The sequence below is a fragment of the Ochotona princeps genome, chromosome 2 (assembly GCF_030435755.1).
Source record: "Ochotona princeps isolate mOchPri1 chromosome 2, mOchPri1.hap1, whole genome shotgun sequence".
In the NCBI taxonomy this organism is placed as follows: Eukaryota; Metazoa; Chordata; class Mammalia; order Lagomorpha; family Ochotonidae; genus Ochotona; species Ochotona princeps.
Window position 1 is genome coordinate 82,676,550 of NC_080833.1, and position 26,273 is coordinate 82,702,822.

Sequence of the window (26,273 nt, forward strand, 5' to 3'; positions counted from 1 at the left end):
GCTGAGTTAGACACTGTTCTTCCTCCTTCTTTAATGCTAATAGCACAGTGATAGTTAAGAGTGAGAGAGAGTTTAGGTAAGTGATCCAGGACACATTTTTTTGTAAAATAAAACAGAACAGGATTTGCATTTTGCTAAAACTGCTGATCAATTAAACCTTTTTCACCGCAGGGTTTTTTTCTCTAAAAATGAGGAGACAAATGTACAAGTCTACAAATTTAATCTGTATACTATAAGCAAGAGTACTTTCAGAAGGTTATGGAGAATTGAATTAAAAGATGAGCTTATGTTGGTTTCCCAGAGTTGAAATCCATGCACAGTATCTTCCTAAAATATATCTTCCATGAATTTTAAAAGGTCTCTAAAATAACTGATTACAAAGTTTTTTCACCAAAATGATTATATCTTTTAATTCCATTTGCATTAATTTTATGCATCCTGTGTATATGTATATTTATCTATTTATGCACACAATCATGTAAAGCATTTAAAGAGTTCAGCACTGTTTTGTTTTAAGATATCTTTATTTTTATTTGAAAGGAAGACTTTAACACAGACAGAAGGGGAGACAGAGAGAGGCCCTCCACCTGTTGTTTTCATTTCCTAAATGGCTGACAGAGCTCAGCTGATCTGAAACTGGAAGCCAGGAGCTTGTTCTGGGTCTCCCATTGGGTGCAGAATCCCAATGACTAGGGCTTTCCTCCGCTGCTTTCCAAGGCCATTAGCAGAGAGCTGGATTGGTAATGGAGTAGTTGGGACTTGGACTGGCACCCTTATGGGATGCCACACACAGGGTGTGCCACTGCGCTGGCCCCAAGCTGTTCTTGTTTTAAACATCTACCACAGTGCCTTGACATCTAACAATATTTGTTGCATGAACAGATGTATATTTAAATGATTCAAATCCAAACTCAAAGTTCCTTAGCTAGGCAGAGACATGTAAAATAAATTCTAATTAGTACAAAAAAAATCAAACTTATCACAAAAATTGTGAGAGATCAGAAATGTTTTGTGATATTCACTTTCTGCATTAATTTTCTAGGAGAAGCAGTCTAGATAACAAAGTACAAAGGCAGGAACTTGAATACAATAACAGAATAAAACTACAGTTTTTGACTCTTTGCCAATTTTTTAATACTAATGTCGCATAAAACGTACCTGCAGTGAATGGAAATTCAACCCTAAGTATTTTATGTTCAGTTCTATAAATGTCATAATTTTATCATCCATAAAAAATAATACTACTAGAAGACAGGACACAAATGTATACATTAATGTATCAGAAACATATTTGGTTTAAAATTGACTTGGTATATTTCCCACTGGGTTTGTTTATGTGAGGGAAGGCAGGGCGATAGTGTGAAAGAGTCCAGCCCTGCATGTAACACTCTATCAGCAATAAATTTAAGGTTCTGTTCTGGAAGCTTTGGCCTCAGGTAAGGCCAGCTTTTGTTAATAGAGGCTGCAGGCACTGGCTGATCCTACAAAGCAAAGCTAGTTGAAGGCTACCCAAGGACCTAATCAAATTTTTCATCTTTAAGAAGCAGCTTCTCATCTGTAGTGTGTGGCCACATCCAGCATCCCCCCCCACTCCTCTTGGAACCAGATGTGCCCTTTCCCCAGTGTCTAAGCTCCAGCCAAGCCTTCCTAATGGGAAAGGCCCAAGGTATTCCAATCCCACATCCAGCTGCGGGCAAGTTGGCAGAGGGGATCACATTTGTTTATGCCCCCAGCCATCCATTTTCTTTAAGCCGGTTTCCAGCCAAGATTTTTATCTAAGTTACCAGCTATTCTTTTCCAATGGTTAACTTCATAAGGTTTTCAGTTCCCAAAAGCTGATTAAAAGCAATTTGGACATACAAAAATGGTTTTAGTATGTCTTATATAATATATCTTATTTTGTCACTAGAACTCTTATCAAATGTTTACCTTCTAATTTTTTAAATAACGACCTGTTTGCTTTTGTTTTTGAGAAAATACTTATATCTGCTTACACAGAGTAAAATGCACAGATTATAGATAATACAGTTAGAGAAATTTAGACAAATATATACGCAGTGAAACTATTATTCTAATTAAGGCAGAGGATTAAAAACAGTTCAGAAATCATCTCCTTCACAGGTTCTACCTACTGCTTTTATGACTTATAATAACATAAATTTGTTTCTCCTATTTTTATTTTTTTTAAAGATTTTATTATTATTGGAAAGCCGGATATACACAGAGGAGGAGAGACAGAGAGGAAGATCTTCCATCCGATGTTTCACTTCCCAAGTAAGCCGCAACGGGCCGGTGCGCGCCGATCCGATGCTGGGAACCAGGAACCTCTTCCAGGTCTCCCACGCGGGTGCAGGTTCCCAATGCATTGGGCCATCCTCTCCTGCTTTCCCAGGTCACAAGCAGGGAGCTGGATGGGAAGTGGAGCTGCCGGGATTAGAACCGGCGCCCATATGGGATCCAGGGGCTTTCAAGGCGAGGACTTTTAGCCGCTAGACCACGCCGCCAGGCCCTTCTCCTATTTTTAATTGAAATTGTTTAATAAGCACTCTTTTTGTATATAATATTATTCATTCAGTATGTTTTTTGACATTTTATTGCTTCTCAGCCTTTGGGTAATATTAAGTGCAATTTGTCTATCTTAAAACCGCATACAGGAGTTGGCACAGTGTGTATCAGGTTAATCCTTCGCCTTGCTTGTGACTCTGGCATCCCATATGGGTGCTGGTTTCTGTCCCAGCTATTCACTTCCAACTCAGCTCCATGCTAGTGGCCTGGGAACGCGGCAGATTGGCCCAAGGCTTTGTGCCCATGCAGCCATAAGGGAGACATCAAAGCTCCTGGCTTCCAATTTTGGACCAGCCCATCACTAGCTGTGGTGACCATTTGGGGAGTGAACCAGTGGATGGAACATCTCTCCCTGTCTTTCAAGTCAAGTGAAATAAGATCACACACACACACACACACACACACACACACACACACACACCTGAATGGATATCTTTTTTTTTTTAATTTCTCTTGACTAAGTACATAGGAGTAGAATTTGTTGGTTTTCTAAGAAACTAACGAAATTTCCAAAGCAGTGGTGCTGTTTATACAATCATCAGCAAAGTCTAAGATTGCTTCATGTTCTTTTAACACTGGAGAATCTTCAGACTTTCATTATTATTATTATCATTATTATTTCAGTTTCTTTTTTAAGTAAAAACTGAAGTACTATCTCATTGTGGTGTTCTTTCTGATATCATCTGAACATTTTACTTCCCTCTTGCTTTCCAAGGTACTAAGTTCTTAACTAAAGCTACCCTTCCTGAGGGCAATACTATTCCTATCATGGACCAGGCTATCTGAAAAATGGTGATATGTGAAGACATGTGAGGTGGAATGTTAGCTGAGAAAGACAAAATATACATCTACTAAAGTGTATCCTAGATCTCCTCCCACTAAACTTCCTGTGGATTTGTTAGCGGTTTGGGGGGGGGCAGGGAGCAGAATGAATGTAACACAGCATCATAATTCACTAGAATCTTAGTGAATTAGCTCTACAGAAATATGTCCCATTTTGGAGCCAAAGGAGTAAAGGAACAATAGAGTCAGAGAGTAGCTCTGTGGAATGTCTGTCCTTCAACTCTGCCTCCTTTCTCTTATCTATGTGTAACATTCTCTAGGCTACACCAGGCAATATTTTCCTCTTTGCTGGACAATCATTCTTTAAGCTTATTAGAATCAAGAAGATTGCATTAACTGATTCAAAAGTGAAAATAACAGAACCATTTCATACAACTTAGGTTAAATAAAATTTTTTAAACACAATGCCTGTCTTTTCATGTTGCCTCTTTCAACAGCTGAATGTTCTATATGGCATTTCGCAGAAATGTGATTTGATTTGAGAACATCTGCAGCAGTCTGGAACACATTTTCCCCTGTACTTGACTTTTAGCTCATTATAGCTCTCAGATGTTCTCTCAGCAATCCTGTGACATATTGGAGTGTTACTGAACAAACATCAGCAGAGCCTATGTCTTGAGTAGTGTCAATCTCAGTTGAAAATGTTTCAGCTTTCTTAGCATCAACACTAGAAGAATTTAATTAACCCACCGAAACTTTCAAAATGATAGTTAATGCATGGAAGAAACGAGGAATCAGAAAAGAGGGGGTGGCGTGGATAAGTGCTTAACCTCCCACAAGCTAATCCTGCCATGCTCAGCCTGTGCAGAGGCAGATCTGGAGGAACTGTGTTACTCTGTACAACCTCCCACATTCTGCAGGGGAAACCTCTGGCTCACTCAGTTGCCCCCATGGAGATGGAGAAGGTGGAGGTGGCAACAACTGCTGTCACACTGCCCTGGCCCCCACACAAGGTCAGCTTCCAGCCTCTAATCAGTTCTCATCCAGCTGCTCTCATGTTTTTTAGTAGGTGGGGCTGGGAGACCAAGGTCAGAAAAGAGCTGTCGGCAGTGACATGGTTTTTTGCCCACTGCTGCTATTACATTAAGGAAGCAGCTGGTGAGATAATGTATGCCAAAGAGCTTTGTAAATTATAAAGTGGTTATATAATTGTCAGGGATAATCACTACTGTTGTTTTTATTCTTAGGTTCCAAAAAGAGCACTGAACTGGGCTATTAGGTGGCAAAGTCCATCAGAAAGCTGAATATGTGGGTGTGTCGGGTCCAGAGAGAGGTCCTTGGCGAGAGGATAGTTTGGCAAGATAACAAGGAGAATAAATTTGTCCTCACAGATTGAATGAACACATGTGGTCACAGAGCGCCACAGACAGGACAGGGGGATACCAATATTTACAGGACAAAATGTGTGTGTGTGTGCGTTTTGAGGTGTCCTAAAAGACTATTTTCAGAAAGAAGATAGCCTTAACATAGAAAAACATTATTTCCAAACCTTTGAAACACTTTCTGCTTTACTATATAGTATTTTTCCATTTCTACTAGACTTCATGTTTCAGACATTTATAGGGAATATTTTGAAGTCTCTGTCATCACTACTATCCTGTGCATATCTTTATATTATCATAATAATCACCGTTTGTGGTAAATAACTCTTTGTCTGCTTTGCTCACTGGTCTGTGATCCTTTGAAGGGTAGGGTTATTAACATTATTCATATTTACATTTATAGCACCTGGAACATATTAGGTGCTAGAAATTGCTTGTTTGGGAAAAAAGAAACAAAGAAACCAAAGAGTGATTAAAAATTAAGAATAAATTATGAATATGAATGAGTAGTTAGTAGTTGAGTATGACATAGTCCTAGTAAAATAACAATAGGGAGATTCTTCTTGGATTGGGTGATGATCGAATCATTGATAACTTCAGAGAACAGTTTTAGTGGTTTTGGCAGGGTTGTAGTAGGTAGAAATCTAATTTGATTGAAAAAAGAAAAGCAAGTTAAGAATGGGAGACAGTGAGTAGAGATGACGTCTTCTATAATCCAAGCTATGAAGGGAAGGAGAAATGCAGACCCTGTTCTTTATTCCACTCCACAATCCTATAAAATCAATTATTATATTAAGTTTCTGGATAAGGAAGTAGAGGCTAAAGAAAGTATGTAAGTTTCCCAAGTTTTACTGCTAAGAAAGAAACCATGAATAAGGCTTGAATTTTTTGGTTGGATTAGGCCATTTTGGGGATATTTTTCTAGTAGATTAATTAAACCAGGCTGCTTTAGTCTATTTGGGTTTCCAATCCAAAATACCACAAGCTGGATAGCTTACTATCAACAAGCACTTCTTTCTCACTATTCTGGGAAATGTGAATTTCAAGATCAAAGAGGCAGTAGATTTGGTATCCAGTGAGGGTCAGCTTTCTTCCAGATCTCCCCTTCTCATGGTATCTTCGCATCATAAAAGGGCAAGAGGTCTCTCTGGCATCTCTTTGATAAGAGCACTAACCCCCTACCACTAATCACTTCTCTCCCTGCCCTCCTGGCCAGACTGTCTCGCAAAGGTCCCTCTTACTAATAGAATCACTTTGAGAGTTAGGACTTTAAGCAATGGATATTTCACAGGACACAGACATTCAGACTGTATCACAGGCACAATGGGGCAATAAGGATTTTTGCTCTGTGGTGTGGCAATAAAGGTGATCTGACAGCTTTGGGCACTTTGCCAAGAGATCAGCCTTGGGATTTGTGATCTAGTGGGAAACTGCATTGTGACAGCAACTGCAAGCAGGTGGGAAGGGTGAAGAAAGAAAACTAGACATTAAAGATGAGTTCTTCTTTTTTAATAGTAATAATGGGGCTAAACAGCCATCAACCTCTTGGGCAGTAGCTACTCATTCTTTGGATTTCTACATATTAATGTAGTTTGGTTTTTACTGTGCTAATAACAAACCCTGAAATCTCAGTGGCTTAAGAAAATAAAACTTCACCTGCCACTCACAAAATGCCTGATGTTTCTCTTATTTAGGTATGTTTCAGTGATCCAGGTCATGCTTTTGTTTTGCCACCACTTGAACAGGAGACTTCAGTGTTCAACTTGACAAAGGAAGACGGTATGTAGAATTCACCTGTGCTTCTGCCCAAAGAGTCTGTGCACATTCCTTTGAATCTTCTGGAACACCCATGGAGCAGGGAGATTTTCTTACCCAAAGGACTAGGAAGGATCAAAGAAATGGAATTATCTGGCTTGAGCAGAGTCTGATGGCTAAGTTCACCCTATCTGTTAATGAAGCAAGTATACAGTGATATGGGACTGTTTCGCTTTATAGTACTCAATTATAACAAATGCCATATATTTCCCTTGGGAACTTACAGCAAATGGAAAAATGTTTGGAAACATCTACTGATCATATTAATAACACTGAAATGATAGGTTGCATTCTATAGCTCAGTTTTGTTAGATAAATCAAGAGAATAACCAGTAGCAGAGGACATAGCGAGGATTCTGTCATTGGAGATGAAATGGGAGAGAATTGGCAATCAAGAATTTACGCAAAATGACTTAAACACACATGGAAAAACATGTTGTGACCTTGATATGGTTTGCTAGCAAAAATCCACAGCAGAGCAGCCAGCTAGGTGGCTGCAAATCGAAAGAGACTTTCTGCTCTACCAGTCACAAGCTTGGCACAGGTTGTAGTTATTATCTTCTTAGACACATTTCTAGGTGTCACCTGCTACTGTGAAGTATAGAACTGCATAGGGTATAGATTCAGAACCTTAGTAAGATCAATTTGTTTAAAGAAGATTTATCTGGTTGGAAAGGAAGATTTACAGAGAGAAAGAGCTTCCATCCTCTTGTTTACTCCCCAAATGTCCACAAAGGGTGGAGCTGAGCCAATCCAAAGCCAGGAGCCAGAAGCTTCTTTTGGGTCTTCCATGTGAGTGCAGGATTCCAGGGCTTTGGGGCATCCTCCACTGCTTTCCCAGGCCATAAGCAGGGAGATGTATGGGAAATGGAGCGTCCAGAAAACGAACTGGCACCCATGTGTGATCCCATCACTAATAAGGTGAGGATTTAATGTGAGCCATCATGCAGGGCCAAGTGAGATCAGTTTTCAAGATCATATTTCATAAAAGAGTGATTATTTGAGAATGACGTGGTTAACTAGATTAACACAGGCAACAAAAGTAATCAGGTTTTTCCTAAAATAAACAGACAAACAACAAAAAGTAGAGCTTTGAATCTGACAGGAAAGAGCTGGCGTGGATTGGCTCATGCCTCGCTAGGTGGGACACAAAGATTAGTCACTCCTCACCATGGTGTTGGGGATATTTCTGCACACACATCCCCCAAAAAAATGTTCTGCACCTTAATTGTCTACAAATGTCTTGTTAGAGTTACAATCCAGTCTAGATTATCCTAAAATCTGCCAAGAACAGCAAAATTGTGCTTCAACACAACAAATGGCTAAATACTAAAATGAAATAGACACGAGACAGCTGAATGGTACCTTATAGCCATTTTAAGGTATATAGCAGCCGGTCCTGTATATAAACTAAAATTGAAATGTCAATGAGCTAATCAGAGGTTGTGGTTAAGAACTTGCTTTTTTTTTTTTTTAACATACTGGTTACTCAAAACCATGTCAATTCCATAATGTTGCAAATTGCTGTTGATGTTATATTGGGACTCTTAATTGACTGGGATGATATTCTACCAGCTCTAACTTCAGACCAGAAATGGTCTCCCCAAGAAACTGTTCAACCCATCTGGACAATAAGTAGCTGGATTCTATGCTTGGTATACGTTTGCAAGGAAAGAATCTTGATTGAATTTGAACTGTAATACTGCATCAAGGTGGAGGAATCCACCAGGGGGGAGGGGCGTGGGGTGGGGTGGGGGGATTCCCAGAGCCTATGAAACTGTCACATAATGAGAAATAATTAATAAAAAAATTAATAAATATACTATTTATATATAAAAAAAGAATAGGTAAGAATGAACAAGCCTGTAATTACATTATGCACAGATAGATCTATCATTTGAAATTTGAATTAAAAGGCCTGAGTAAAGGATTAGCTTTTCTGTTCAGGATCTGCTTAACTGTGCACACGCTACATTACTTTGCTTTCTAACTTGTAAAATTCAAATGGCAGCATTATCCAGGTAAATTACCTAGACTGCCTGCAGAAGGGAGACAAGAGATCAGGTGGGTAACTGGAGCCTAGAAGATAAGAAAGCACACGACTTGGATCATTGTCTGCCATGGCAACTGCAACCCTGCTTTTATCTTATAATGGGCATCTAAAAATGGTTTTAGTTTTCCTTAAAAATTATTGTTTTAAAAAAATTAAAAGGATGTTTCTGGGGGCCTTACGTGATGACTTTTTGGCTAAATACTGGCCTTGTAAGAGCCAGCAACCCGTATGGGCGCGGGTTCGTGTCCCGGCAGCTCTACTTCCCACCCAGCTCCCTGTTTGTGGCCTGGGAAAGCAGCAGAGAATAGTCCAAAGCCTTGGGAAGAGCCGGAGGAAGCTCCTGGCTCCTGGCTTAGAATCAGCTTAGCTCCATCTGTAGCCATTTGGGGAGTGAACCAGCAAATGGAAGATCTTGCTCTCTCTTTCTCTCTCCTTCTCTCTGTAAATATGATCTGCCTTTCTAAAAAAAACAAATAAATCTTTTTTTAAAAAAAAGTAATCAGGTTTTTAAAGACAAGAAAGAGGATGGATATTTCCTGTGGACACATAAGTTGATTGGGCTAACTGTGCAGGGGTCAGTTAATACTGAAATTGAAGGCATCTTAGATTGAATATTTTGAGGATTTTGGCATATTGTTCAATAGCAGTTATCATTTATATTACATTGATGTTAAAAATTTTTGTATCTGAGTTTTGGAATTCTTTTAGTAAGATGAATTGTACATTTCTTATTTCAGATAGCAGACATTTGAATCTTAATCTCACATTTCGGATTAAGGCAAATTATCAAAAAAATCAGTATAATTCAAATTTCTATTCATTCTTTACATTATTGAAATGATTCCTTTGACTCCTACAGTTACTAGAAAACTGTATTTCCAACTTAGTATTCCCTTTATTCAAGCGACTAGATGGGTTCAGCCAGAGTCATAACAAATACATGTTTTTGTTTTTCCTGAAAGTTTCAGGGGTGTAGCTCAGAATTATATAGAGACAATTCATTTTATTTGGTGAAATGATGGGAAATGATGAGTAGGAAAAAAGGTAACTATTCTGCTACAAATGTCCGCTGACACTGAAAAGTTTTGCAAGAAAGGGCAGGGGATAAGTTCAACTCTGGAATTTTAGCTATTGTAAAAATGGTTTACTTGAAAGCCCTCCACTTTTACCCAGGACAGTAAAAATACTGTTTTTAATGATTTAAAAGAGATATCAGAATTCATGTATACAAGTTGAATTGAAGATGAAAAATGTTATTTACACAAGTTCCAGGTATAAAATTAACATTAATAAAGTAAATTCTGATTAAAGTAGTTAAATTTGATGAAGTTTGAGAAATTGCACTTAACTACTTACTTTCATAAAGTACAAAAATTAATTACATTTATGCTTGGAAGTTGGTTATCAGTTACATGTGCTCATGAGAAATGAGGAATCATGATTTTTTTAAGCGTGTTATAGGAAGGAAAGGAATCAGTGGTAGACTAGCAAAGCCATGAAAATGCAATATGGTTCACATTTCATTTTAGTCATGCAACGGTGGATTGCAAAAAGATAACTGCAGTGAATATAAATTCTAAATGACATTGCTACTGAAATCTCTGGACCAGATGACCTGTCCATGCTCCATATGCAGACATGGAAATGGAAAGCCAACTTCTTCCTGTACCATCTTATCCTGTGTTCACATCCTGGCAGGAACTGACAATTGCTCACACACCTCTGATGGGCCTGCTTTGCCAAGGGCTTTTGGCAGGCACCACCAACTGATGAGACCTTTCCTGTGAAATGAACCAAACTGCCACCAGGATGGGAGAAATGAGCTGGGAATCCTTACAAGGATTTCAACCTCTTCTGGTTACACGTATTGCAAGACACTTTGTTTCTGCCTATATGAGGAGCAATGATAGACCACCGTGTATTTGATGATCAGCTCTTAATTGTAATTAAGAGCATAATTTATCAACTTCGGCTCTGTGTGGTTAGTAGTTTTTGTAGCCTGCCCGATAATTTTTTTCCTTGTGTCAAGTTTACGATGACATTTACTTCTGGTTTCTTATAAAAATGTGTATTCTTGAAGCTAGCAGAGATATGCTTTGTGTTCAGTTTTGCTGTGAACTTAGAAATTAAGAAACTAAGAAATTAGTCTTAGGTCACATTTTACTTTTCAATAGATGATATATTTGAAATTACTTTTGTGTCCTGTTCATGGTAAATCTGAGGTTTGTTTTAAAAATATGGATATCCATTCATTTCAGCAACATTTATTGAATGGACTCTCCAGTTCCCATTGGATTTCTGCTGCATCTTTCTCAAAACTCTATTGGATGTAACATGTGGGTCTATTTTGGACTTTCTGTTTCACTGATCTGTTTTTCTATGTGGACAGCAAAATATATTTGCTTGATTACTTAAGATTTATAGAAAATCTTAAAGGCAAATAGTAGACATTGCCTGTCTTCATTTTTCAAGAATGTTAATGTTTCTTTTTGAAATTTTAATCGAATCTTTTGAATAACAAACATCTTTTCTGTTCCGCATCGCAAATGCCTGCAACAGTTAGAATGGCGCCAGGCTGAGGCCAGGAACCTAGATGTCACTCCAGGTCTTCCATGTGAATGACAGGCACCCAAATATTGAACCACTCCCCTGCAGCTTCTTAGGATGCAGCCCAAGTCTTATCTGCTGTGCCAAATTTTCACCCCCACTGTAAGGCTTAGACTCAGTTTGTCAACTTTTACAAAAATGCATGCTGGGACTTTGCCTAGGGTAATGATGTACATATGATTCAATTTAGGGAGAACTGACATTTTAATATATCTCACCACTGATCTGAAATTTCTTCTTTTCTTCCCTGCAGTCCTTTGTAGTTTGCAATATGCAGGTATTACATAAGTGTATTTTTGCCTGTAAGTATTTTATAGATTTTCAGATGGTACTGTCCATGACGCTTAAGATTTTAATTTCTAGTTACTATTGCTTGCAAATTTCCATTTGTTTTCACATCCTAAATTTTTGCCAAATTCACTTAATATTTTAATAGAATGTTTACAGGCTTTATGGAATTTACTATCTAGATCATCTTATCTACTAAATGAGATTAAATCCTTCCGATTTTTATGACTTTCTTGCAATGATTAGAATCTCCTGTAGTACAACATGCAAAAAAAAAAAAAAAAATCAACCAAGTAGGCATTTTTTCCAGGGCTTGATTTTAGGAGAACATAATTTACCTTTTCTTTTCTTTGTTTAAATATTTATTTATTTTTATTGCAAAGTCAGATAAACTGAGGAGAGACAGAGAGGAAGGTCTTCCATCTGATCATTTACTCCCCAAGTGACCGCAGCGGCCGGTGCTGCGCCGATCTGAAGCCAGAAGCCAGGAACTTCCTCCAGGTCTCCCACGCAGAAGCTAAGTACAATTGCTAGGGATAGAAGTTTTGTAGATCTTTTAATTGAGAAAGTTTTCCTTTGTTAAAGGTTTGATATGAGTTATTTTACAAGTGGAGTTAGATCTTTCTCAAGCATGATTTTTTCTGAAGATTTATACTCAGGATGCATTAAAAACTTCTAAAGTTCAATTGTAAAAAAAACAATAGTTGGGTCCAGTGCCGTGGCCTAGCAACTAAAGTCCTTGCCTTGAACGCACCGGGATCCCATATCGGCGCCAAGTCTAATTCTGGCAGCCACACATCCCATCCAGCTTCCTGCTTTTGACCTGGGAAAGCAGTTGAGGATGGCCCAAAGCCTTGGGACCCTGCAGAATTACCATAACCATATGACAATAGTTTTATGAAACTGTATTAATTTTCACTTAAACTAGCAGAGTGATGCATCTGGTCATATGGATAGTTTCCTCTTCTATCATCAAAACCAAACCTTGCTTTCAGAGTTGCTGCATAAGCAGTTTGACAGATTTTCTGATTTTTTTTTTACTTTCTGATTTTGTGCTAATGAAATGCTTTTAATGAGCACAGGTAATCAACTTATTAATATCACTGGTACATATTATTTCATTTTATTTTAATACCTAACTGACAGTCATTTGGTATGTTTAGTATTTTCTTCTAAAGTGATTACTATTGTTAAAATGGCCTAGATGGAATCTTACCTCTAATTTAGCATTCATTCCTTTTTCCCTAAATAAGACACCATAGATCATGTGTATAGTGTACTTCTATAAATATACAGCATTGGATTAGATACATAAAAACTCAAAAGTGTATGAACATGGTGTCTGCTTTCAAAGCACTCATCACAAGCTGCAGCAATGGCCAAGAAGACATATAACTTAGAAGATAACATAATACTTGCAATACTAGTCATACAAGAGGACCTCAAAAATGTGGAAAAACTGAACTAAAAGCTAATTTTACTTTTGTATAAAAGCAAAATTAATAGAAATCACAGGTGGGCAGGTAGCCTACTGGGTAAGACATCAGTTGGGATACCACTTTCCCATACTGGAGTACCTACAGTTGATTCGTGGCTCTGGTTTCTGATCCCAGCTCCCTGCTGATACTGAGCACAGGAGACTTCAGGGGATGGTTCAGGCAGCTGAGTCACTGTCACCTTGTGGGATTCAGAGACTTAATTCCGAGCTTCTGGCCTCAGTGTTGTGGGCATTTGGGAAATAAAGCAGTAAACAGGAGCTCTTCCCAGTGTCTATTTCTTTGGCTATGAAATTTGAAAAAAAAATAAATGTATCCATAGAATTTTTCTCATATGCATCTCCCATGAATTTTCTGAAGTCCACGGCATGAATATAGGCTTCTAGAGAACTGGGAAAGGGATGGATCTACCTTCCTGGAGAAAAGAAAGAGAATCCTAGATGGTTGCACAGAGGAACTGGCATTTAAGATGGATATTGAAATAAACTAATGTTGATCAGTGTTTATTCAGCAACTTAGCTATTGTTCATTGTTCCTATGTGACACATATTGTGCTAAATGGTGGCTTACAGAACATGATTCGTACTCTCAAAAATTAATCAAGACAACTCAAGAAAGCATAAGTTGGCTCACCTGCTTGTCTATTTTGTTATGCATATTTGTATCTCATTTTGTTAAACTAGACACAAACATAAAAAAATTAATTTCAGAGGTTCATTCTTTCCTTCATGCCACTTTCATTTCTGACATCATGGAAAATATCACGAATGACTACTAATTCTTAATTTTACCCCTAATTTATTTTCTAACAATATTCCTCATTTCAACCATTAATTCACCATCTGTTAATCTGTTATTTGATGCCAGTGAATATCCACGGAAATGGGATAGAAACATGGATAAGACAGGTGATATTAGTATCTCACTGACGAAACAAATGTACAGTGATTCAAACTCTGTAATGCCTGTTACAGCCAAGGTTAAACAGGACAAGAAAAATTTAATTGTGGGTCAAGAGATAACTCTAAAGAAAGTTATGCAGAGGTTTTTCTTCAGAAAACTGTGAAGTGCTTTTAGACCTAAGGACACCATGTGAGAACACATGGAGAAGACACAGCATCAGGTTGTCTTCTTCCCTCTTCCTTTGATGCTTGTCAGGATTCCTGCTCTCATCCTAGGCACTGAAGGGCAAAGATATTTCCTTCTATGTTATTTTGATTTCAAAATCCATTGCTCAGATATTGGAGTATCCAATTTCTTTTACATATCTCGTGCAAATAATTCTCAATAGTTTTGCATTAACATTATAAAAATACATAATTTGCCTCCAAATCTGAAGAAGAGCTGACAGACAACACTACATATCCCGAAATTTAAAAAAAAATTAAACTAAGCTGCCTGTGCTTAGACAGCCTTATTTTCAATTTTTAAAAGACATTTTTATTTTTTATTAGAAAGTCAGACACACAGAGAAAAGGCCATGCAGACAGAAAGATCCTCTGTCTACTGATTCACTCCCCAAGCAGCCGCAACAGCCAGAGCTGAATCAATCCATAGCCAAGAGCCAGGATCCTCTTCCAGGTCTCCCATGCAAGTGCAGGGTCCCAAGGCCTTAGCTGTCCTCTACTGCTTTCCCGACCACAAGCAGAGAGCTGGATGCGGACTGTAGCAACCAGGATTAGAACTGGTGCCCATATGGGATACCAGGGCATTGAAAACAAGGACTCCAGCCTTCGGGTTACCGCACCAGACCTAGAAATATTTTTGTTTAGGCATTTTTAACACTTGGAGCTACAGAGCGGGCTTTGTGACACATCATGTTAAGCAATCCTTTGAGATGGCCACACAGTTTATTGGAATGTCTAGGATTGAGCCCCACCTTCACTTGAGATTCAGCTTCCTCCTAATGCATATTTTAGGAAGTCTGTCTAACGGGGGAGAGCTAACTGGAATGCTGGGCCCTTGACTTTGGCCAGCTACTGTGGGCATATGAGAAATGAAGCAGCAAACGGCATCTCTTTCCCGCTCTAATAAGTTGCATATCTAGAAAGCCATGAAACATGACATAAACCCAACAATCTTGCCGTGCTCCTACTCACTGTCCCACCTGCAGGTCCCTCATTGGCATATTCTCTCTTTGGCCATTCAGAACCTATCTTGTCACTTACCTAGATTTTCTTTATGGCCTTTTTCTATTTAATTTCTCCATCAGCTCAAAACAATTTGCTGCTGTCTTTGTCTATCTAGGGAAGCCTGCACTCGGATAACTTTTCAATCTCTGTCTTTTCTATTGCTATTCTCATTTCATTCTTTTTGCAATACAGATCCTTGGGAGCCACACAGCATTACAATGAAGATTCCTAGATGTGCCCCTGCTGCACTGAATCTCAAGAGCATTCCACATGGTCTTTAGCCACCACTACTTTGGCTCGGACATGGTATGGCGTAGTGGATAATCGCTATTCCCAGGGATTTACTGTCTCTTGTGAGCACAAATTTATGCAACTTACACCATTAAAATAAACCACCACCTTTCTGCCCTTAAAGGCCTCTTGAATAAACATTGCTTTGGGTAAGCTTAAGAGGATCATATAAGTATTTAACATAAAGGACTTGAGAGATAACCTAACTTGGCCAAATCCTTGTTTCCATGGCCAAAGTGTCACTTCCTCTCCATCACCAAGATTCTTAATTGATTTTGTACATCTGTCTATATATATATACACACATATACACACATGTATGTATATATACACATATATTTCATGTATATATGTCATGCAAATGTATATATCATGTGTATATACATATATATGCATACACACATATATGCATATACACATATATACATATATATTTCTACAAACACACTAATTTATTCTGTTTTATTCTACAAGTAAAACACTAAGCAGAGTAACAATGATATCAAATACAAAAATCTTGTCTAAAGAACTGAGCCATTTTATAGAGGGTCTTCTATTTTTTTAAAGATTTATTTATTTTTTATTGGAAAATCAGATATACAGAGAGGAGAGACAAAGAAGATCTGTCCACTGATTCACTCCCCAAGTGACCGCAATGGCCAAAGCTGAACCAATCTGAAACCAGGAGCCCCGAGCCTCTTCTGGATCTCCCACACGGGTGCAGGGTCCCAAGGCTTTGGAACGTCATTGACTGCTTTCCCAGGCCACAAGCAGGGAGCTGGATGGGAAGCAGGGCAGCCGGGATTAGACCTGGTGCCCATATGTGATCTCGGTTTGTGCAAGATGAGTATGTCAGCTGCTAGGCTACCACATCGGGCCCTAGAGGGCCTTTCTAAAGAGTCTGTCTCTTCTCTTCTTTTCTCTATGGCATGAGAACACTATAAGGAACACCAGACTATTCTTTTGGCTAACAAAAGCGTAACATAAACTGTTTTCAAAGACACACACACACAGCACTTAGAAAGGACAATTAGGAAGACACCTGTTCCCCAGCATTCAGCGCACTGGGACTCACTGCTATGGATTAACCTAAAGGGTATATCCACCTATTGTTTGAGTCATGTCAGTCTCCACCGGAGAATCCAGGAGCACAAATCTATTACCCGACCATCTGCTTGTTGCTCAACTTACAGCCATGAATCACTAATAAATCACATAGAGAAAATCCTTCTTCTTTTAGCACATGATAATGCTGAAAATTATACTTAAGATTTTGATGAAGGCTAGGCTCACCAAAATAAAGCTGCATCTAGATTCAAACCATTATAAAATCAACTTCCATTTATGTCATTGACAGCAGTGTCCCCATCATTACCCATCTTTTATTTGAATATGTAGTTTTGAAATGAATGTGAAAATCCTTGAAAGACAGAATGTTACAATGCAAGGCAGTTACTTCCATTTCGGCTCGCATGGCAACCACCCAAATTTGAGACAATGCTATTATAGATGATCACAAATTATCATGTCAGAAACAATCTCCCTGAGATATTTACACTGAATAAGTCTAAAGTCATTTGTGAATTTTTTAAAGTTGTACACAACTTTAAAATAGTGGTAGTCATCGATAAAGGCAAAGAACTCTGTCTAAAGAGGCAAACTCAGTTTATGATAATATGATTACTTACACTAATAATGCTGCTTAGGTACTGTCTTGCTAATTACAATATTATAAATATTAATATCACAGCCTTTCTTTTGATTGCCATTCATAGAGTCGTTCATCACAATTTCTTCCTGGAAACCGCATTGAAAGATTTTATTTCTTTCTCCTTCTTTTTCATTACTGGCCTTGTAGTTACTCACGTTTTGTCCTCAAAGAGGTTTTATTTTTAATTGTTGAGAGAAGGGACAGCATTACACTACTAAGTCAATTATGCAATGTTACTTCTATGATTTCTATGTCCCTTACTCACTCATCCTAGACAGTCTCGAGGGTTTTTGTTTTTCATTCTTTTTCATGTGACTTGTTTCAAGTTAAGATTCATTTGAATTATTAAATGCTTCCTTAAAGAATCTTTTTATACTGCTTCTCTTTTTAAAAAAAGTTAATTATTGATGTAGTGACAAGCTCAAAAGACTAAGAATTGCAATTTTTTCCTTCTCTCATTCAGGAATCAAGAAATGTCTTCTTACAATGGTGGTCTATTTAGAATAGCACAAAGGAAATACAAAGGCGAAAATCTGAATGTTGTCTTAGGAAGGGGTTGCTAAAATCACTGTATTATACAAAACGTAAATGTAGTGTATATTTCTCAGAAAATAACAGTTAGTGAGAAGGTTGGGGCATAACCTTTTGAGCCCAGATTCAACCACATGGAAGAAATAACTATAAAAGATACTGATTAGATTTTAATTTTAAAAATTTCATTATATTATTCAGGGACTCTGGTGATTTGATTGCCTTTAAAATAGAAAGGTAATATGATACTTTTCAGAGATTGATAGAGAATAAACAAATCATCAGGCTCCCGAGGGACAGAACTCTGGGCCTCAGAACATGAAGCAAGAGTTTGGAGGCGTTTCATACCACAAGCTTCAATCTTTACCTGTCATATGAGTTTGTGTTACACTGGTTTTATGAAAAGGTAATTCAAAGACCTATCCTAGAGTTATAAGCAAGCCTTCTTCAGCATGGTCCTACTGAAGTAATCACATTTAATAGGTGTTTCCTCTGTTAATGGGAAGGAAAACAAGTCCTGCAACACAATCTGAGTGAGGCAGAGTTCTCTACAGGCAAAAGAGAGGTGAACGCATACCTTGCCCATGAGTTCAGGAATGCGCAGAACTGGCTTCCCTTTTTGGTGCCTCACGGTGGCTGGACTCTGTCCATCCCAGTCTTGTAGTTCTTCAATGCTTTTCAGATAAAGCAGGGCTTTGAGGCCAGTACAGTAGTCTTCGATCACAGTGAAATCCTGATTCTGAACAGCACTGCACACCTAGAAATGATAGAGCAACCAACCAAAGTGAAAATCAACAGCCAGTTCTCCAGATACATTCAATTTTCATTAATTTAGTACATATTTATTTTACACACTTGATACTGTCCCAAGGAAGACCAATCAATCATCCCAGGGGAAATGGGGGTCTTGGGAAAGTAAGAACTTCAAAGAGTCCTGGGAATATTCAGACTCGATGGATATTGTTACACACTTGATGTGGTATTGGTATCCCAGATGTATATGCATTTCAAGGGATTGGACTTTAAAAATAAAGAATTTATTCAATGTCAATATAGTTGTTAAATTCAGTCAAATTGGGCCCGGCAGCGTGGCCTAGAGGCTAAAGTCCTCGCCTTGAATGCCCCGGGATCCCATATGGGCACCGGTTCTAATCCGGCAGCTCCACTTCCCATCCAGCTCCCTGCTTGTGGCCTGGGAAAGCAGTCAATGACGTTCCAAAGCCTTGGGACCCTGCCCCAGCGTGGGAGACCTGGAAGAGGTTCCTGGTTCCCAGCTTCGGATCGGCGCAGCACTGGCCTTTGCGGCTCACTTGGGGAGTGAATCATCGGATGGAAGATCTTCCTCTCTGTCTCTCCTCCTCTCTGTATATCCGGCTTTCCAATAATAATAAATTGTTAAAAAAAATTTCAATCAAATGGGTGGAAATTTTAAGGAGTCAAATTTAACAGAATACATGAAAGGACATTTTTACTCTCAGTTTCCCTTTATTGAGATGTGTGCCTAGAGCTGGTTCTCACGTGTGGAGATAATAAAAAGGAGGCTGGAGTGATGCTCGTTTAACTAAAGTCATCATTCACCCAATCTAAGCCTATATCCTCATCTGCCATTGTTCTCCATCAACCTTTCTCACCTAGCCTTTCCTCTCTTCTCAGATTTCTCAGTCTCTCTTTGGCAAGGGCAATTCTGTAAGATCTCACTGGCTTTCCTTCCCACACATGGTTAACCATTTACCACCTGCTCCTCATTCCCATGTTAAATGTCATTCACTCTCCAGTTAACCATACTTATTTTGGTCACAATGTTATTATCAGTGAGTAGCATATGGTTTGTCACTGATTCTTTACTCAATAAATAATGAATGATAAGAAGAGGTTTTTGAATTTCAGTGAGTGTATGCACAAAAATGAAATCTAAAAAGTATGGAATTGTGGCTGAACCACAGAAGTTAAGATCCTTTCAAGAAAAATATACTTGTGATTTGGCAAATGATGTTAGGGTATGAATTAGAGCTTCAAAAATATGGTCTTTCACAGGTACTCCTAGAAAATGTTTTCCAGAGATAAGGTCCAATTTTCATGCAACGTATAGACTCCAGAATATCATCTACAAGTATGTGCAGGACTTTTTCCCTTACAGGGCCCATTATAATCTCAAAGACAAAATTTACAAGAAAGAATTCAATATCCTCCTTGATCTATGTTTTAAATTTAACCAAATATTCAAACAAAACTAAGCAAAGTAAAATTCATTTTTAGGGGCCAGCACTGAGTATCGCTGATGGTTAGGGCACTGTCATCCCATGGGGCACTATTTTGAGTCTTAGCTCCGCTTCTGATCTAGCTCTATGCTGAGTGCCTAGGAAACCCAGCGGAACATTACTCAAGTGATTTGGCCCCTGTAAATCACATAAGAGACTGGGAGAAAAGGTCCTGGCTTCTGGCTTCAGCCTGGGGCAACCCTGGCCGTTGCGGCCATCTGTAGAGTTCTGCAACACATTGAAACTTCTCTCTCTTTTTCTTGTTTCCCTCTCCCTTTCCCTGTAACTTGTTCAAATTAATTAATTATTTAAAAACATCCTTTAAAATTTTTATCTTGTTTCCAAGATATTAAGAGCCCTGATTAAGTATTTCTCAGTATCTCTGAGGGATCAGTTCAAGTATACATACAGACATCCCTTAACGCTTTGGAGGTATCAAAATTTCCAACTGTCCATGTTCTTTATATAAAAAGGTGTGACGTTTTAATTTAATCTGTGTAAATGTTCATGTGCACTTTAATCATCTCTAGGTATCTTATAATATCAAATATACATTCTCTTTATGGACACAGATATGTACATTATTGTATCTAAATAGTGAGAAAAAATGTTTAGCATAGATATTTATATCTGCTGAATATTTCTGCCCTCTACCTGGTTGAATCCAGTGATGAAGAACTAACTCAAGAATATGCAAAGCTAACCAAATATTATCAATATGTTTGGCAAGGATAGCCAAAAAAGAAACATTACATGATAGTTGAACAACAATGAAGAAAATGTTAGGTAGAGAGATAAAACATACATACACACACACACACACACACACATGCACACACACACACACACACACACACGTCCAAAACAACAAAGTGTTGATGTCCAGAGCACAATGTTTGAAATTCTAAGAATGTCAGCATTTCAAAGGAAGCACAGGGAAGACTAGGAAAGACAACATGTAGAAGAGGTGAAACAGAGGTAATTGAAGGTTCCAGAAAGGTCAGTAATATCAGACCTAAAAAGTGATTATGAAGTTAGCAAACTGAAAGGCATTGACCAAAATTTAAATGTATAGAAGAGGAGCCCATATTCAGACATAACCTGGTTTCCTTTTTACTCTCCCTTACTTCCATTCCCTTCCCCTCTGTTTCTTTCTCCTCAGCCCCTTTCTTGGCCGGCCTTTTCTCTTTGCTCAGTTCCCTCCTTCCCCTGCACTGTCTTTTTTTCTAATCTTAATCTTCCCCTCCCTCCCACTTTTCCTCCTTCCTTCTCTCCTTCCTTCCTTCTTTTCTCTTGTTCTTTCACTCTCTGTAATCTCTAACTGCATCTGTATCTTACGTTTTCCCTTTTTCCTTTCTTCCTTTATGCTGGGATAAGGGATGAAGAATTGAAGCTATGGTAACAGACTGCCCTTGAAAAAAGTGTGGCCCCCTCTAAGCGAAGGAGAACACTGAGGGTTTAGGATACAGGATCTATTACTTCTATTATGACACCTGGCAAGTCACATAAGCAGACCACTCCTCAAAAAGGAAGATTGTGCGCTACCCTAAAGGAAAAGTGTTGTTTTTATGCGGATTAGACAGGCATAGTTACTGAAACATTAGCAGCCAGAAAACACTGCCGAAAGGAAGTCAAACACTGCCTGGATACTAATGGAGTCTCAGAAGAACTGTATTAATTCTTCTGAGGGTGCATCCTGGGTAGCCTAAAAGCTTTCTTTTAGGTCATGCCTCTTAAAAATGAGAATCAAGGCTGCAAAATATCAACCCTTTGGGTACAAACCACATCCAAACCATAGAACAGGGTTTTGTATCCTATTTTCAAGGGATGAAAATAGTTATTATTTAGAGTGTCATAGTGATTTGCCATTTCTGAATAAGAAAGGTTGACTTCTCTTTGTCAAATACTAATTAAAATTGGCTGAATGATGGCGTGAAATATAAAAACAACATAATATCTAACATGATGTTAGCTTTTATTAAGGGCCAGGTAGTCTATCGGAAATTTGCATTTATAAAAGCTATCTATTAATTTGAAGGCAGTTAAACACACACGTGTGTGTAACTGTGTGTGTATATGAGAGTTATAAAAGCTAACTATTAATTTGAAGGCAGTTAAACACACACGTGTGTGTAACTATGTGTGTGTATATATGAGAGAGAGAGAGAGTGGAGCAGCTGGCACTTGGAGCTTGGATAGGTGCTCATGTGGGATACTGGCATTGCAGGTCATGTATGAACTCCTCTGCTGCAACACTGCTCCCTGCTGAATGCTCTTTAATATGTTACATCATTTAGTCCTCAAAGTAACCCTGAACATCAACCTTAATGTTTACCCTCATTCTGCAAATGAGGAAGCTGAATGTTTGAGGTGTTAAATCTTCTAGGCCTAACACAGTAAAGAATTGGTAGAGCTAGAGTTGACAGTTACATAATCCTAATGTGACCCAGATATAGACATTGACAAAGGCAAACCTGTTCTAAAGATACTGCAATTATCTTTCCTTTAACTAATCTATACACCAAAACACATAGGCTTGCAAAAATTTGATAAAATTATCTTCAAGTCCAAATACAGCTATTACTTTGGAAATTTACACTACTTGATGTAAATTAGGAAGGTTTTTTTTATTTGCAATCTTCCTTACACAGTACGAGTGAGAGTACTAATGAATCAAACTAAAAACCAGAAACACATAACCCTTTACTTTCCATTGTTAAGTGTCTTACATTACTAAAATATCCAAAAGAGCATGAAATAAATTACTAAATGTGAACAAGAACATTTCCTATGAAGCCCATTTAGGACATTTAAAAAATTGTGTTTCTCTGGGGGAACAATCTGAGTATTAGATCTGTTACACTTTTCGTAGAGTTGAATTTTATATCAATTATAAAGAATATCACTATAACTTTCTCCACAGGATTTCATTTTTTTTTAATATGAAAGCTGAGGCTTTATTTTAACCCTTTAAGTTCAGTTGGAGATCCTAATTGTGGTAGTAAGTGCTTACAAGCATTTTTAAACATAATGTAAAAATAGTTCATGAATCTAGGGAATCAGAATTTGCAAATCACACTGTATCATGTCCTTTATGCAATGTTTATGATTGCTGATGTTTAAAATCAGCCGATGCTATGGAAGAATACTGTGTTTCCTATGGTGAGTAACACTCCCTCTCTCCTACAGCTCCTCTGCTCCTGATCCTGCAGTGTCAGTGTTGTGCAGAAAGGGTGCTTAAGCTGAATATGTAAAGGAACGCGCCATCTTAGGAATTTAGGAGAGATCACAAGAGAAAACTGGGTAAGGCTGAGATGGTGTGCAATCCTGGAAACTCAAAAGCTCACCAAGATACATAGGAACGTCATAGCCTTAATCATTCAGGAAAGTCTATACTAATACCTTCCTGAATTAAGTAATTTGCTTTCTAATTTTTTAATAAGATTGGATATATTTTGATAGAATTTCTGAGTGTAGGAACTTTGAACAATAATATTTCATTAAAAAATTATTAGGTATAATATAGTTTGGGATTATAGTGAAACATAGATTTTGGTTCTGCTGGTGTGACCTAGGAGTGGTTTCCTCACTTTGTGGCAAAGTTCCAGATGGCACAGATGTCTACAGACCCAACTTACATTAGTGAAAATTTAAGTACTGGTAAGATTGAACCCAATCTTACTGGGTAATCCTGTCTGAAAAGTCAAACTTCTCTAAATAATAATCCATTCTTAACTTCTATAATTAGATTATATCAATATTTTCATAGCCCTTTAAAAGAGGTGTTGTTTAATAAGTCTTGTGTGAAGAAATGAATACTTTCCTGATTATGTAGCAATACAACTAAACAAACAAACAACAACAAAACAGGCTGCAAGTATGCCAGTGGGAACACAGCTTTATCCAAGAGATCAGATTTCGGAAAAACGGAAAGGCTCAGAAAGGAGCCTTGTTGTTGCCTAACATTTACACTCTGTTGGGGCATTAATCTCCATCTCAAAGGTAAACGGTTCCTTTTTAAACTCTGAACATGTAGCTGCAATGCCTAAATTGGTGTATTTTATATGACATCTCCTAATTGTTTGTTTAACAGCTCTGATTAGGACTCTTAATAGCTGTTAACATATTTGCTTAGTATAATTTGTAAGTTCTTTATGGTGAAAGCTAGTTTATCTTTCCTCACAGCAGGTCGTCAGGTGCCATTAGAAGGATCGGATCATTGCCACCATTAATTATATCTAAGTGTGAACATCCCTAGAGTGAGCTGTCTGAAATGGGGACCCCAGACTCTCAGCAGGATCTGCCCTCTGTAGGTGATAAGCATGGGGTAGCCCCATGTGCAGAGAGTGATTTAAAGTGCCCTAAAGCTCCTTTTGTACACAGTTGTGTCCTCCAGAGGTCTGACACAGTGACTCGAAATTCCACGAAGGGTGCAGGCATTTGTCCTTGAGGCCTGTCTATGCAGGCAACTACAGAGGCCTGGGAGTAAGAAACCGCTGGGAGGCTGAGGGGGTGGGAGACAGGGTGCTTACCAGACAGGGTGGGAGTGAAGTACTATTATTTTCTCATGGTTTCTCTGTAAGTGAGATTAATCACATTAATAGTAAACTGCCCATTTACTGAGATTTATATTTTACAACTCTTCCTGACAAAAATTTCTTGTCATACTCAAGATAAATTTGATTTATGCACGAAACAGAGCAATATTTTTGTTCTAAAAGTGAAAGGAGTTCAAAGTTGAACTACTAGTTTTTTCTAAAATCAAAGTCAAATCTAGTGACTTCCAGGTCACATCAAAGCTGGGCAGAATCTGGTTCCAAGTTGTGTGACCACGAACAACCTTCTTCACTCAAAAACTGAAATTAAGTACTTAGCACATGGGAAATTAAAAGGAAACATGCTTGAGGGTTCAAAATAGTAGCAAGCACCCAAAATAAATTCCACAATATGAAATCATTTCAGCATAAATTAGGTGGCATATTAATTTTTAAAAAATCAAATAATTTTTAATCTAATGCTACAGAAGAATGTCAAGGCATTTTTATTTTTATTCGTAGTAAGCAATGATTAAAAAAAAGAATACCTTGCTCTTATCTGAAGCCTTATGCCTTTGATTTAGCTCTGCCCTTGAGGAGCTATGTATACTGGGGCTGAGCTACAGTCTCTTGTTCCCCAAGTCAACACAGACATATCTTACTGCGTGTATATTAAATTACACTACGAAGGGATTGTAAAGCTGTGACAAAATGGTATTAAACTTCAAATGGATTGTCAGTTAATTTAGAATTGAAAGTGCCTAGCAGAGGTCAACATGGAAAGTTTTGTTATTAAAAAACTTAGCTTCTTCTGAATTATAGAAGGCAATTGACTAGGAAATTGTCAAATAAAAGCCAATTATATTAAAGAGAGTAATTTCAGGTAAATAATTTGGCAAAAAGAGTTATACAAAAGCAGAACACCCTGACACCAGCATGAGCTTTTGTGTTCTAAAGTAGCACATTTTACAATTGCTATTTTAAATGTGACACAGTTTTAAAATAGGGAACTTGATCTATCAGACACAAATCAGATGAACCAATGACCACTATTGTTCCTTTTCATTTTTTTATTACTCAGGTAGAAAAAAAATACTCTGCATTTCCTGGAAGTATATGCCAGTAAATATATGTTTGAAACAATTAAAATTAGTCTCAGAGTTTTTTCTTTGTAAATTCATTTAAAAGCAATATTGGAGAGCAACTCTGCACAAGAAGAAAGTTTCTCCGCCATCGTTGTCATATTTCAACAGCTAATATATTCTCATATTGTGGGAAGAAGTTTAAACATAATTCCTTGACCATACCATACAGGAAACAATGTGTAAGGAATTTTATCCCACCAATTCCTAAAAATTCTCCAGTGGAAAAAATTGCCTCACCACACTAATCTATTTTGATAAACACTAATCTATTTTGATAAAAAAAAGTTAAGCTGTTTTTTGTAAAATGTGTTTAAACAGTGCTTTATAGTTTTGAAAGCAAGCCACGAAAAAGTCAGAAATATTTATGCAGTGGTGTGCAGTTTTAATAACATGCTGAGGAGTGCGATCAACGGGATCCTAGATATTTTCAGATGTTATCTGTTCACGGTGACACAGTGTAAAATGATTTCAACTATGACAGTGTCCTCTTATTTGACCTGTGGCTCAGTTCTGAGAGGAAGACAGAGAAAGTGCTATGAGTTAGTTCATGAGGAAATCAGAACTGAATCCTGAATGCCAAGTCCATGTTCAAAAGATCACGAAATGGCAAAGCCAACAGACATAGAACTTCTAAGTGCTGAAGAGTTTCTCATCTTTTCTTCTTCTTATCCTTTTTTCATA

The 26,273-nt window shown here is 37.9% G+C and overlaps 1 protein-coding gene across 1 annotated transcript in view; it reads right to left on the bottom strand.

Moving 5' to 3' along the window:
* Positions 1–26,273, bottom strand: part of DPYD (dihydropyrimidine dehydrogenase) — an 873,733-nt gene that overhangs the window by 104,303 nt on the left and 743,157 nt on the right. Inside the window, exon 20 of the mRNA XM_004582023.3 lies at positions 18,232–18,411. Coding sequence (XP_004582080.3) covers positions 18,232–18,411 — 180 coding nt within the window. The remainder of the gene's footprint in view (positions 1–18,231; positions 18,412–26,273) is intronic.